Source organism: Ipomoea triloba, chromosome 3 (assembly GCF_003576645.1).
Source record: "Ipomoea triloba cultivar NCNSP0323 chromosome 3, ASM357664v1".
Classification (NCBI taxonomy): Eukaryota; Viridiplantae; Streptophyta; class Magnoliopsida; order Solanales; family Convolvulaceae; genus Ipomoea; species Ipomoea triloba.
The window spans coordinates 67403-81908 of NC_044918.1; the positions used below are offsets into that span (position 1 = coordinate 67403).

The 14506-nt window shown below is 37.6% G+C and overlaps 4 protein-coding genes across 7 annotated transcripts in view; 2 read left to right on the forward strand and 2 right to left on the reverse strand.

Annotated features, from left to right (window-relative positions):
* Positions 1-174: 174 nt before the first annotated feature.
* LOC116011999 (SWI/SNF complex component SNF12 homolog) lies at positions 175-3302 on the reverse strand. Its single transcript, XM_031251452.1, has 3 exons — positions 3147-3302; positions 1087-2759; positions 175-517 (listed from the first exon to the last, which is right to left on the reverse strand). The coding sequence occupies exons 2-3, from the start codon at positions 2664-2666 to the stop codon at positions 451-453; spliced, it is 1647 nt and encodes a 548-aa protein (XP_031107312.1). The 5' UTR covers positions 2667-2759; positions 3147-3302; the 3' UTR covers positions 175-450.
* A 2991-nt stretch (positions 3303-6293) lies between these two features.
* LOC116012190 (chloride channel protein CLC-b-like) lies at positions 6294-9856 on the forward strand. 2 transcript variants are annotated; one of them, XM_031251671.1, is made up of 6 exons: positions 6294-6699; positions 6871-7071; positions 7273-7450; positions 7616-8151; positions 8289-9414; positions 9533-9856. In XM_031251671.1, exons 1-6 carry the CDS (start codon positions 6563-6565, stop codon positions 9638-9640), a joined length of 2286 nt encoding a protein of 761 aa, XP_031107531.1. In that variant the 5' UTR covers positions 6294-6562; the 3' UTR covers positions 9641-9856. The 2 variants fall into 2 exon arrangements, with proteins under 2 accessions (XP_031107531.1, XP_031107532.1); XM_031251672.1 differs by lacking the exon at positions 6871-7071.
* A 17-nt stretch (positions 9857-9873) lies between these two features.
* Positions 9874-12577, reverse strand: LOC116012191 (uncharacterized protein At3g27210-like). The gene is made up of 3 exons (XM_031251673.1): positions 12342-12577; positions 11121-11204; positions 9874-10868 (listed from the first exon to the last, which is right to left on the reverse strand). The coding sequence occupies exons 1-3, from the start codon at positions 12535-12537 to the stop codon at positions 10393-10395; spliced, it is 756 nt and encodes a 251-aa protein (XP_031107533.1). The 5' UTR covers positions 12538-12577; the 3' UTR covers positions 9874-10392.
* Positions 12578-14215: 1638 nt separating this feature from the next.
* Positions 14216-14506, forward strand: part of LOC116011978 (ribulose-phosphate 3-epimerase, cytoplasmic isoform) — a 4907-nt gene continuing 4616 nt past the window's right edge. Inside the window, exon 1 of one of the 3 annotated variants that reach the window (XM_031251430.1) lies at positions 14216-14467. The gene's annotated coding sequence lies outside the window, so the exon portion shown is untranslated. The remainder of the gene's footprint in view (positions 14468-14506) is intronic. The other 2 variants (XM_031251431.1, XM_031251429.1) reach the window with 2 other exon arrangements.

Consider the following 14506-nt stretch of genomic DNA (forward strand, 5'->3'; position numbering starts at 1 on the left):
TCCTTTTTTTTTCTTCTTATGATTCTGTATACTGCTAGTGCTAGCTCTGTTAGTAGACATAAATTGTTAAAACGCAAATGTAAGGCAGCCACTAACATTCTTCAACAACTTGATGGTCAACTTCGAATCTTCAACCCTTCCACAAATGAATACATGCCCCACTAAAAGATAAAATTCAAAGCATCCAGAACAGATCTAATTTGATTATATTTGAAGTTTGAAGTCAATACTAAGTTAAAGTACACTCCTATTGTGTCCAACAGCCATACAGCATCAACCACAGCAAATGCTTGAACATCACCCCGTACATGATTTCCTGACAGCAATGTGCAAAGATCAACCACATCCTTGCTTTTCCAAACCAATGTTGAGATCGTGAACGTGTAGAATCTAGCAAAACACTTCCATCCATCCATCCTTGTCCAAAGCACAGCTTGTAATCCTCAAAATTCATGAGCTCCCAGGGGCATCAGTGATTGGTTTGCGATTCAGATAGCGAATAACAGCATCTTCAACCCTGTTATTGAAATAAAGTGCAATAATGAATACACATCCAAATATAATACCAAAATGCACTTCACTAGAAAAAAGTCCACTAATACAATAGCTATGTGGTATCAACTACCAAAACAATTAGACAACACTACTAATGAAGCATGTATACTTCTAACAAACTGGGACTATCATTTTAGAGGTCTCGAAGGGTTTCAGTAATCAGGTGATAAATTAATATGAAATAGATGAATTAGCAATGTGATTACACCCATCATGCATCGCTGTCATAGATCCTATGGCAAAATGCCGGGCTTGAAAACAAATTCTCTCTCTCTCTCTCTCTCACACACAGGCGCTGTATATATTATAGGGCGGTTATCTTATTTCTTATCTATTATTTCTCACATCCAATTTGAAGTTTCACAATAAAGCTTTCAAGTGCAGAAAGTGCAATTAAGTACTCTGAGCATTAACACACAACTTAAATGCAGGGAAGATAATTAAGCCATAAATGCAAGGCAAAGAATCTAAGAATAACAGCAAAGAGTATATTTCAAAAAAAAAAAAAAAAAAAAAGCAAAGAGTAAGTACCAGGGTTGGCTGTAAAAATCTGATCGACGCTCTTTCTCAGCATTGTGACTAGCTTCTGCAGTAACAAGCTTGAGATCCTTACCCTGGGAATCAATTAAAGCATTAATGAACTCAACAGGTGATTGGCTAAAACCAAGAAAGAATGCCCGTCTCCTTCTGTGTTCATGGATTTTCCTAATAGCAGCACAAATTGCTTCATCACAGGCATCTATCTCTTTAGTTTTTTCTGTGCTTGCCAGCAATGCACTCAATTCTCTCTGTATCGGGAAGGGCACATCAACCAACACGTCATAGCATGCACTTCCAGCAGGGTTATTACCAGAAAGTTTAATTCTGTGTTCTAAATGAATGGGCTGCGGAGGAGACAAATGATGCGTGATCTTTTGTGTCACTGCTGTGAATTTAACCTTACCTTCCCCAAACACTTTTTGAAGAAGTGGGTCGCAATTGAAATATGAAGGATCATCAGCACTCTGCAACTTTCTAGCTTTAACATAGTGCCAGATTGCAGCTATAATCCTTGCACGAGTATCAACCTCAATACCTAAAACTTCTGTCAAAGGTTGTGAAAGTTTATACTTCTCGGGCGAGTAATTCAACTCTAATCTAATATTCACAGTGAATTCTTGATCTCCCTTCCTTTTTACCTCGAAGCCCTCATGAAGAGCAGGAGATCTAGCACTGTCCCATATTATAATATGGTTATCAGGATAGAGTTTCTGGTCCAGGGAAATGGTGACTCTTTTGAAGAAAGAAGAAAACTTTGGGTACATAGAGCTTGATTTCTGTAACATAGCAGCTTGATCAGGATCCATGCCTTCCTCTAAAATCCTCCCTACTATTTTGAGAGTCCATGTAGGAGGCTCAGCATTGGGTTTTTTAGGAATAGTCCGGATCTGGTTAGCAAAAGTGTTGAATACATAAATCCTAAGGGTTTTCTGAATAGATGGAGGGGTCTTTAATGCATCTTGTATATCAACTTTCTTTCTTGCAAGTGCAGCATCCACACGAGACTCAAACTCAAGTAGCTGAGTGTAGAGAGCAGATTCAGGCAAAATTGCTGCCACTCTTTCCTGTAATTGCTTTTCAGGAAGCTTCTGCTTTTTCTTACGAGCAGCAGCAGAAAGGTCCATGGTTCTCATTGGAGAAATTGTGTTAGTAGTTGACAAGCCAGGTGGACGGACGGGTGGTTTTTGTGGAAACCTTTTGACACTGGCATTTCCAATCCCTGGAAGAGAAGGGGATGAGCCTAAATTTGCAATTCCAGCAGCATGGGCCTGGCTAAGGGGAGCAAGGGACAGACCCTGAGCTTGTAACTGTGCCTGAAACTGAGCATGTGCAGCTTGTACTTGCGCTTGAGCATGAGCCTGAGCCTTAGACTGAGCTTGTGCCTGTGCAATGGCTTGGGCATGAGCTGCAGAGAGCTGGGACAACTGAAACTGATTCGGAAAACCAGATGGCATTCGCTGTTGTGGTTGGGGCTGAGACTGAAGGTGAGCTGCAGGATTGACAGACATGGAATTTCCAAAGGGGGAGGAAACCCCAATGCTCTTTGGCGGGTTATTGTTGTTAGCGGACATCGGAAATGTACAAACTATTATAGGTCCCAAAGATAACTCACATAGGCAGGCACCAAAGAAGAAGCTGCCCTTTTTAAAACACAAGCCAAAAATCTACAAAACACAGAAAAATAAAAATAAGAGGGTGAGATCAAGCTCTATGAGCCACAAAACAAACCCTAAATTTTGTTGAAAGAAACAGAGATGGAGCAAGTAAAAAGCGTGAGGAAATAATACGATGCTAACAAAGCTAATTGCGGGAAAAGAGAACCCTAAACCTAATTCAGTAGACTCCAATTACGACCTTAAATTGAAAATAGGTGAGGAAACCAAGCAAGGAAGTAGTAAGAAGTGATTGGAAGAAGAAGGTGAGCTTTCTTCAAAATCCAAAAAAAAAAAATTTTTAAAATTAAAAAAATGCAGAAATTAAAGCCCAGAAGTGGAAGGTGGGAACAGCACAAAAACAAGGAAAGGGTTTAGATCGAAGGTTGTAATTAATACCTTACAGCGTGTGCGTGTTGTTCTTCGTCGATGACTTCTTCCTAATCGTCGTTGTCGTCGTCAGCGACTCCAGGAGGAAACGGGTAGGGAGCACTGACTTGGGGTTTACTCCCACGGCCGTCTAGTTCGGTTTTGTGTCAGTCCTCTCACCTCTGTCCTTTCGCTGAGGAAATTATTAAAATTTCATGATTTTTTTTTTTTTTTGAAACAGAAAATTTCATGATTAGGAGCAGTAAGTACTACTTTCTTTTCCTGATCCAATTACTTGCTCCAAAGCCCATTGGATACCAGCCCAATACAAGTGAGCAACAATTGTTCTCTCATGCCGCAAATTATGCCGTGGACCCAGGTCCACCTTGCAAGGTGGGCTTGGGTCCAATACGACGTCGTTTCACTATTTTTTTTTAAATAAAAAATTATTAAACATATAATCCTGAAATGTGTGAATGTGGAGGTTTCAAATTGTGAATATGGTGTATAGAATATGTGAATGTAGAGTTATGAATGTGTGAATATGTAGTAGAGTTAACAGAGTTCTAACAGTCCTGAAATGTGTGAATGTGGAGGTTTCAAATCGTGAATATAGAGTATAGAATATGTGAATGTAGAGTTATGAATGTGTGAATATGTAGTAGAGTTAACAGAGTTCTAACAGTCCTGAAATGTGTGAATGTGGAGGTTTCAAGAGTTCTAACAGTCCTGAAATGTGTGAATGTGGAGGTTTCAAATCGTGAATATAGAGTATAGAATGTGAATGTGGAGGTTTCAAATCGTGAATATAGAGTATAGAATTTGTGAATGTGGAGTTATGAATGTGTAAATATGTAGTAGAGTTAACAGAGTTCTAGCAACTTGTAGCCTTGTAATGTGTGAATGCGAAGTTCATAAGTTGTGAACATGGAGTATAGGATCTGTGAATATAGAGTTTTGAATGTGTGAATGCATAACAGTGGTATTATAGTTACTAAACATATAGCCCTGTAATGTGTGAATGCGAAGTTCATAAGTTGTGAACATGGAGTATAGGATCTGTGAATATAGAGTTTTGAATGTGTGAATGCATAACAGTGGTATTATAGTTACTAAACATATAGCCCTGTAATGTGTGAATGTGGAGTTTTCAAATTGTGAATATGGAGTATAGGGTATGTGAATGTAGAGTTTGTGTTCTGTTGCGATGAAGAGCTGTTAACGCCGTTAATTTTTATTTTTATTTTTTTTTTAAATTGTGAAACGGCGTCGTATTGAACTCAGGTCCACGGCATAACAACTGCTCTCATGCAGTATAGTTTATCTTGCGGCCAATTGTTATGCCATGGTCCTGGTCCATGTTCACAATTTCATAATTTCATGTTCATAATTTCATAACTCTCTATCTATAATTTCATAACTCTATGTTCCAACAGTATCAAAACTTCATGTTGAACAATAATCTGCTAAATGCCTTGGCAACTTGCGATCTTAGTGGTCTTCTAATATTGAGTCTTTGATCACTTACTGACTGCATAGTATTCTTCCTAACGGCATTCTTACTTGGTAATTAAGGTTGTATCACAGTGCCAAATAAAAACAAAAAACTATGAGTGGCCAATACCAGGTTGTCGTGGCAATGTGAGCTGAGGATAAACTTTGTATCCACTACGTTCATCACACTTCAATTTGAATCTAAACCAAAATTTATTTAATTTTAATAGATACTAATATTTCAGGTTAATTTAAATTTAATTTTACTAATTTCAATTGAAAAAGAGCAATTGTAATTTTGTATGCATTGCATGCACACTTAATCAAAAATCTGACCACCTTTACCCCAAATTTTTATTTAAAAATTAAAATTTTATTTAAAAAATTATAAGAACAGTCTCGAAATGATACTTAATTTTTTTTTGTACTTCTGAAACAATATAAGGTCACTACTTCATGCAATCATGCGTGTCTTGCCAATGCCTTCAACATACGTCCTAAGGAGATCCCTCAACCAATTTGGAGGATTAGTCATAAAGGATGTTACCCAATTAATTCATCATACTCAAATTAGTTTAATATTAATCAATTTTTAATATTTAACTTGTAATGATACATGATAAGGAGATTGAATTAATTATGAATTATTGAGTTTAGTATTTTTGGAAGTGAAAATTCTAGTTAAAATGGAATCAAGCCGGAATAATAATCCATCAAAGTCTTCCAGATGCAAAATTAAGCTTGTAGAAATTTCTTTCCATATATCTAATCATTGTACTACACCAAGAAAGACAAAAATGGTAGGTCCCCTGATGAGCGATGGGGGATGGTTTATAATATAGGTAGCCAGTTGCTTTTATTATACATTCATTATCGTCATATTACATGTTACGAACGAAATAAGATGCCTCTTTATTTTCAAGTTATTTTCGTTTGCAGCCAGAGGATATGGGCAATCTTACCATCTGGATGCGTACACGTGTCAATTCAAGGATTGGGGGCTCACCCGCGTATCTGTCAAGACATATAGACGGCATCCTTGTGGACTAGTCCACATGGTTGAAGACAATATGTGAACAAAACCATACTACGGAGTATATTTTATATTTTTACTACTACAATAATATAGTCTAGTATTACTATATTTTACTACTGGTACAATTATATTGTTTTTTTTTTTTTTTTGAGTACTACAATTATATAGCCTAGGAATACGTTTTTTTGAAAATTTCAACTAACCAAGTTAATCATTAATCAGAGTATTTTAAATTTATACAAATTATTTATTAGCCTTCTCAATTTGAGACCGTCAGTTATGAATAATTTAAACTGTTTTTTTTCTTTACGGATTAAATCATAAAGTGAGCTTCACACATAACAATTAGGAATTTTTTTTATTTAATAATCACAAAATTTCAAATTTAATTGACAATTAGAATTGTCTATTAGTATTTGATTTGTTCCCATTGATTATATACCAAATTAGGATTACAATCTGAACTTCACTTCTATGATACATTTGGATGAAGATGAAAAGGTTTAATTATTGGACGTTGTGTGGGGCATGATAAAGAATGAAGAGCAGGACAATGTAGTGTGTCTCTGTTTGCTGACTCAACAAGATGGAGATGGGATGTGCGGTGCATTGCATTATCTAATCTAGCGTTTCCAATCATTTATTTCCCAGAATTCATCATCCCTCTGCATATATTTTTTTTTTCTGGGCGAGATTTATGTTTTCCCATTACTTGTCTACATATATTGATTGTTCCTCCATTCCCAACACATGGATGTGGTGGGTGCATGATATTCCGCCCCGCCCCCCTTAGCTGCGCTTTTTCCTTAACACTCACACTCACTGATAGATATACAAGCTAATCGATCTTAGCTAGCTAGCTAGCTTCTGTATTTCTCCATCCATCAGCACGGAATTTGCAGGAAGCACTAAGGAGATGGAGGGGCAGGCAGATGACGACCCAGAGAGCAACTCGCTGCATCGACCTCTCCTCAAGAGAAACCGCACACTTTCCTCCACTCCGCTAGCCATGATTGGAGCTAAGGTTTCTCCCATCGAGAGTCTGGATTACGAGTAAGGCAGGCAGGCAGCAATGATATCATTCACACACACACACACACACACACATATATATATAGTTAGTTAGTTAATACTCTTTCTTAATTTTACTCCATCCCCCCTCCCTCATCAATAGCTAATACTACAAACATTATGATGACATGTGTGGTTTAATTAATTAATTAGGATCAATGAGAATGATCTGTTCAAACACGACTGGAGAAGTAGATCAAAATCTCATGTTTTGCAATATGTTTTCCTAAAATGGACACTGGCGTTCTTGATTGGGCTTCTAACTGGAATAATAGCCACCCTCATAAATCTGGCAATCGAAAACATTGCAGGCTACAAACTTCTTGCAGTGCTCAACTACATCGACAAGAAGAGGTTATCTGATCCATCTATACTCCTTTTTATCTAAAACTAACTAGGTAGATGAGTCATGGGAGTATTTACTTGCTAGTGCTAACCGTCAAGTTTACCACAAGATTGAAGTTAAAGAGATACATATAGACCAATAATTTATTTTTTTTTTACTTATACTAGTTAGGTGGCAAGGCAATATAATTATGGTTGATGCTGCTGCAGGTACCTAATGGGTTTTGCATATTTTGTTGGGACCAATTTTCTTCTCACAATGAGTGCTTCTGTTCTGTGTGTCTTTTTTGCACCTACCGCCGCAGGCCCTGGAATACCTGAAATTAAAGCATATCTCAATGGAATAGACACTCCCAATATGTTTGGTGCCACAACACTGATTGTCAAGGTTTGTGAAATTCTGTAGTCCTCTAGCTAAGCTATATATAGATATATATGTTCCTTCAGCTCCAACTACTTCTTGGAGCTAAACCCTAACATACATACATTGCAGATTTGTATGTTATTATTATTTTAACTAAATAAGTAGTCACTTTAATGAATTAATTTGCAGATCATTGGAAGCATTGGAGCTGTATCCGCAGGCTTAGATTTAGGAAAAGAAGGGCCATTGGTACATATTGGAACTTGCATTGCTTCTTTATTAGGTCAAGGTGGGCCAGACGATTACCGCATCAACTGGCGTTGGTTCCGTTACTTCAACAATGACAGGGACCGCAGAGATCTCATCACCTGTGGCTCATCCTCAGGTGTATGTGCTGCTTTTCGATCCCCGGTTGGTGGCGTCCTCTTTGCTTTAGAGGAGGTGGCAACATGGTGGAGGAGTGCTCTTCTCTGGAGAACCTTCTTCAGCACAGCAGTTGTTGTGGTAGTACTCAGGGCTTTCATTGAATACTGCAAATCTGCCAACTGTGGGCTCTTTGGAAGAGGAGGAGGCCTTATCATGTTTGATGTGAGTGGAGAAACTGTGAGGTACCATGCTGTAGATATCATCCCTATTACAATCATTGGAGTCATTGGTGGAATCTTAGGAAGCCTCTACAACCATGTTCTTCACAAGCTCCTCCGCCTTTATAATCTCATCAATGAGTATGATCGACTTCACCATGGCTAAACACTTAACTACTTATGAACTTAATGTGTTGCATCCATCTGAATCATTTCAATACAAGTTGTTGTTACGTGTACTTAGCCGCCAAATGTGATCTGAAATTGTGCTCTTGCAGGAAAGGGAAATTACATAAGCTTCTTCTCAGTCTCAGCGTCTCACTTTTCACCTCTGTCTGCCTATATGGACTTCCTTTCCTTGGCGGATGTAAGCCCTGTGATTCTTCTTCTTCTACTTCTACTGGAAACTTGAAACAATTCAACTGCCCAAAGGGGTACTATAATGATCTTGCCACTCTTCTCCTTACAACCAATGATGATGCTGTCCGCAATATTTTCTCTGTAAATACTCCCTCAAGATTTAATATTTCATCGCTTGCTATCTTCTTCATGCTGTATTGTATCTTGGGACTGATCACGTTTGGAATTGCTGTGCCTTCTGGTCTCTTCCTTCCTATCATCCTCATGGGTTCATCTTATGGTCGTTTGCTTGGCATTGCCATGGGAAAATATACATATATTGACCGGGGGTTATATGCTGTTCTAGGTGCAGCTTCCCTGATGGCTGGTTCAATGAGGATGACTGTTTCCCTGTGTGTCATATTCCTTGAGCTCACAAACAATCTTCTTCTCCTCCCAATAACCATGCTTGTGCTTCTGATTGCCAAAAGTGTAGGAGACTGCTTCAACCCGAGTATCTATGACATAATATTGGAACTGAAAGGCCTGCCTTTCCTGGATGCAAACCCTGAGCCATGGATGAGAAACATGACAGTGGGTGAGCTTGCAGATGTGAAGGCACCAGTAGTTACGCTTGGTGGAATTGAGAAGGTGGGTCGTATTGTGGAGGTTCTTAAGAACACCACGTACAATGGTTTCCCTGTGGTGGATGAAGGAGTGGTAGGTCCAGGTCCAGGGCGGGCAACAGAACTTCATGGACTGGTGCTAAGAACTCACCTTCTGCTGGTACTGAAGAAGAAGTATTTCATGCATGAAAGGCGGAGGACAGAGGAGTGGGAAGTCAGCGAGAAATTCAGCTGGATGGATTTGGCTGAAAGGTGGGGTAAGATTGAAGATGTGGCAGTGACAAATGATGAAATGGAGATGTATGTTGACCTGCATCCCCTTACCAATACAACCCCCTTTACAGTATCAGAAAGCATATCAGTTGCAAAGGCAATGGTGCTGTTTAGGCAGGTGGGACTTCGTCACATGCTCATTGTACCCAAATATCAGGCAGCAGGGGTGAGTTAGTTTTACCTTTTAATTTACTCTTCAATTCCTCCCATTCCCATCCCATCCTTAAGATGCATGTAATTATTGACCTCAGCTCTTACTTTGCTCCTTTAATTTAATTTGCCAGGTATCTCCAGTGGTGGGAATCTTGACCAGGCAAGACCTCAGGGCACACAACATCTTGGCTGTCTTCCCTCATCTAGCCAAATCAAAGGACAGTAATAAGGGGCACTGATCCAGAATAAAATTGGTTGCTACACTACTATCTTTCTTACAACATTCTTTATATATTCCTTTTAATTTGCACTTGTATCCCCAATTCACATTCTTTCTCAGAGATTCCAACATAAGAACAAAAAACAACATTTTTGTTATCATCGATTATATATATAATAACAAAGAATTGATATGTACTGTAAACAAAACAGTTAAACCATCCATTTTATTAGTACATTACATGCATGTATGACAGACGCAAAAACCAAACCTTGAAGCTTGTTTGCCACCTGCATTTTTACATCTTATTATATTGCCTACTGGGCGCGCTGCGCTGCCATGCCATGGCATTCACTTGTGCTAGGCCCCCGATTGTCTTATTGACTATGCACTTCAACTACTGTCAGTTTAACTAACACCAAGCTTAGCTAGCATACTTCTCTGGATTGTTGATTTGCAACATTTTATAATGTTTGTTACACTTCTTGAGATCGAGTAATGCTCGCAGCTCTTGCTAATGAAGTTGATGGAAGGTCACATTATATTCATACATCTATCATCATCTGTGTACATGTCTGCCATTGACCAGGTCCAGGTGCTAAAATTTTCATATACACAGCTCTCATGGCTGCATGGCATGCATGCAGCTGTGTTTGGAAGACCAAGAAAAACATGTATGTGTAGCTCACATGCACAAACATTCTCTACTCTTCTTGATACTGGCCTTGACATTATTTAGCAAGGCAGGGAGGGCATAATATAATGCATCCATCAAGAAACACTGTGGACAGGACTTGCCATTTTCTTCCTCTTTTCATTAAAGCAGCTGCTGCGACTTGAAAGCAACCTCGGGAGGCAACAGTGTCCAGACTTTGCTGATTTTGAAACAGGTTTGAACTCTCTGTCGGGAGTTGTTTCACTGCTGCTGCTACTACTACTACGTACAGAGGAATGAGAGGGTGGTGTTTCAACTGCAACTTTTACAGTAGTGGGGTCAATACCAGTGGTCTCACCATCCTTTTGAACATTGATATCCTCCTCCTGCAACTGTAGGTTACCTTGTAAACTAATCTCTCTGAGAAGTTCAGAGAGTTTCTTCTTCTTCTTCTTCTTCTTCTTCTCGTCTGTTGGGGATGATGATTCAATTACATTTACAGAAATAGTAGCTCTGTCCCTAAAAATGACAGGGGTTCCTTCTGAAAAGCTCTGACGGAGGACAGGTGTATTCCCACAAGATGGAGAAAAGTCTGCATGCATTTATTAAGTCAACAAGAAAACCTGAAAATGACAAACAGACAGAAACAGCCCAAGGTAACAAGTACATTTTTTATTTATATCTACTTTTGTGGCATAGGTAATTAGTAATCACTGAGAAGGGATTTAGGTGAGGAACAGTACAGATCAGAGGAAGTCACTGGGGGTGGTAAGAAGCTTGAAACTGCAGAAGAAATTAAAAGGGGTGGGGACGGGGGGGTTCAATTTTCAAATATCTATCTCACCTCCTTTGATGCTATAGAAATCATCTTCACAATCAGATTCCAACCAAGGCTGGGAATCAAAGAACATCTCCTCCTCCTTGCTGCCTATATATAGCAAAGGAAAATCTTGATGAACTATAAGAAATGCCATGGCAACAATCCAACACAAACTATTTATAATAATAGTTGGCTTTGAAAGCCAAGCCTATCAAAACATTCTGAACAAGTCAAGTCTATCTATCATAAAATTATTCAACTGGGATCGATGGAGGAAAATTTGTGTAGCATCAATTCAATAGCCTATTTATTAGATTTTGAACCAAAATTTTCCCTTTTCCAAGGGGCCATAGAATCCTTATAATAAAACAAGAAATAGGTAGGGAATCATGCCTGTATGTATAACACCAAAAACATTATTTTTAAAAATTGAATTAGCTGATTGTTAGGCATCTTAGCCTCTTAGAGTCTTAGGTAAAGAGTTTTGGTATGAAAAATGAATTAGCTTTATGCTTTCACTTTTCACAATAGTCATAAGAGTGCACTGTGGGAAATTCAAATTCCACACAGATCAGAGCAGTATAATAAAGCAAAAGGAACAAAATAAAAATAAATCACAAAACAGCATCAGTTTACTGCAATTTGTAATATAAAAACTTATCCTGCCACAAAGATGGAAAGTGGAGCCTTTTAATGGAAAAATGTGCTATATATAAATAAAACACCACCACGTGGGTACACGAGTATAGTATAGGGATGATAAATTTTGCAAGGAAAATAGTTGTGTGCATCAAACTACACAAGGCAGGCAGTAGTTGATGGGGCGGGGAAAAAAGCTAAGTGTAGAGCAAAGAAAGGTTTGAAGAGGAAAGGTGAGATGAAATGTTTGTGATATGATTCGATCAGTAGTACGGAGTATTATATTGTTTTAACAAATGTTTTATACTCCGTAAATAAAAAGAAAAAAGTTGCAAATTTTATAATAGTACGGAGTATTATATGTTTTAAGCCACAATCGTGAAACGGTATCCAATAACAAATCTGGGCTATGGCTACCAGTAATCAGTGTGTGTCTTGTCAAATTTCAAGTAGTAAGTACATACCCCACCCACAACTGGCAAAGAAATAAATTCCTTATTTTCACACAGTTTAGCCAACCAGCTCCCAAAAAAACACATGAATTTAGCTAGCATTTTAACCGGGAGGAAAAATGATAAGCATAATAAGGGGATCAGAGAATCGGACCAATGATCATAGGATGAGGTGAGGAATGCTGAGAGTGAAGAGGAAGACCAGTGACCTTAATATCAGCTCCATTGACTACAGTGGGCTTACTTTTAAGAGGGGATGGAATCACAAGCTTCCCATTTTTGGACCCGATTACTAGGCGTTGCTTCATGCTTGATTCTGGGTCTCTGTGCGCTGAAACGCACGAACCCATTGCCAAATCCCAAAAGCTGTGAGCTTTTTTAGTTCTAGAACAGGAGGAAAAGGTAAAAAGAAGAGGATCTACTCTGCTAGTGTAGTGAGAGATATAGGAAGTAGCTAGGGAGGTTAGCACTTAGCAGAATAGCAGGACGAGGATTTAATTTAAACTATACTCAAAATATAATACTCCGTAATGGATTTTTTTTTTAATACACTTGTATATTTTCGAGAATTAAACAAAATTAAATACCCATTTTATTATTTAATTATACAATAATATAGCATGAAGCAACCTCCATTTTAAGGCTTGAATTGAATGACAAGTTTTTGTGTGTCTTGTATGATTAATCTCAAGTAAAATGTTGTAAATAATCATTGCAGTTTATTTATTGAGTGCTACTAAATTTTATGATCGTTTTCTGCATACCAGTTTTGGATTTTAGTTAGTTGGCAACCTAACAGCCTAAACATTTCAACTTCCATTCATTCATTCGTCCCCACTTTGAACCACTCCAACTTCCATTCCACTCATCAATTTCAAATACTTAACAATTTTTACTTTACTACCCACTTTTTTTTTTTTTGAAAATACTTTACTACCCACTTTGTTGCAAATAATATACAAACATTTTTAAAATTTTTATTTTGCATCCACAATCCTTTTCAATTTTCAATATTATAGAGTTTAAAATTAAATCTAGACTTTCGGGCCAGTAGCGTTGCCTTTTATATTTCAATGATTTTGGGTTGTGCTTGAGGCCCGTTAACAAACTTAATTCGGCCCACTATGAGAAGCGAGGCAAATTATTGTGTGAACTATAATAAAAATTACATTTTGAATATACTAAAAGTACATTATTCATGTACTGAATAAGTTTTGTGGATTATAATAAAAATAAGTTTTTTATCAGTTGTTATGTCGTGGACCATGGTCCAAAAACAACACTATTCTTTAAGTAAAGAAACGGTGTTGTCAAGTCTTAACAGAGTTTTGTAAATGAAATTACAGTTCATCTCAAATGATATTGTCTCACATTTCTTTTTTATGTTATCAAATGAAACTGTAGTTATATCAAAATGAAATTATAATTGTGTTGAAATGAAACTGCAGTATATATAAAATGAAACTGAATATCAATTTCACATATTTTAGTGTATATTGTAAAATGAAACAGTAGTTATATTTAAATGATATTGTAATTGTGTTGAAAGAAAACTGAAGTTTATAATGTCTAATGAAACTGTAGCTATATCGAAAATAAACTATGGTTGTGTTGAAAGGAAATTGCAGTGTATATAAAATGAAACTAAATATGTTATACACACATAGTTAACGGCACGGAACGGAGCTGTTTCTACGTTTCTTTTCATGAATCAAAACGACGTCATTTTTATGCATAGTTCACCATGCATTATGGACTGTGGTCCACAATAAATTTTGTGATTTTTTATAGGGACTTTTGGCCTGACATGTGTTAGGACTTTGTTAAGCCTGCTCAGTTCAATAAAATGTTGAGCATATATAATATATAAATGTGCAATACAACTATCAATTTAAACATAAATTACATATTTCAATTTTGTATGACATGTTTATAATATTTTCCACCTAACATATTTTTTTTAATTAAAATGTAATCCTAAATATATATATATATATATATTTGAATTGTCTAACCTTAACCTCGAATTCCCCAAAATTCCCAAATCTAATTCCCCCTATTCTATTAGGCTATTCCACCTCCGCGCAGCCGTCGGACGCAGCAACGCAGGGACGAGTGGACGATCGGCCGACCGCGACGACTTCATCCTATCTCCGGCAACTGGCGTCAATCTCCGGAGAGCGGCGCAGGTTAGTGGTATACACTGATACACTTACTTTAGTCTGATGCTGTGTTGTGACTGGAGGAGTGGAGGCTACGGGCTGTCGCTGCTGCCTGCAGCTTTTTTTTTTTTTTTTTTTTTTTTTTTTTTTTTTTTTT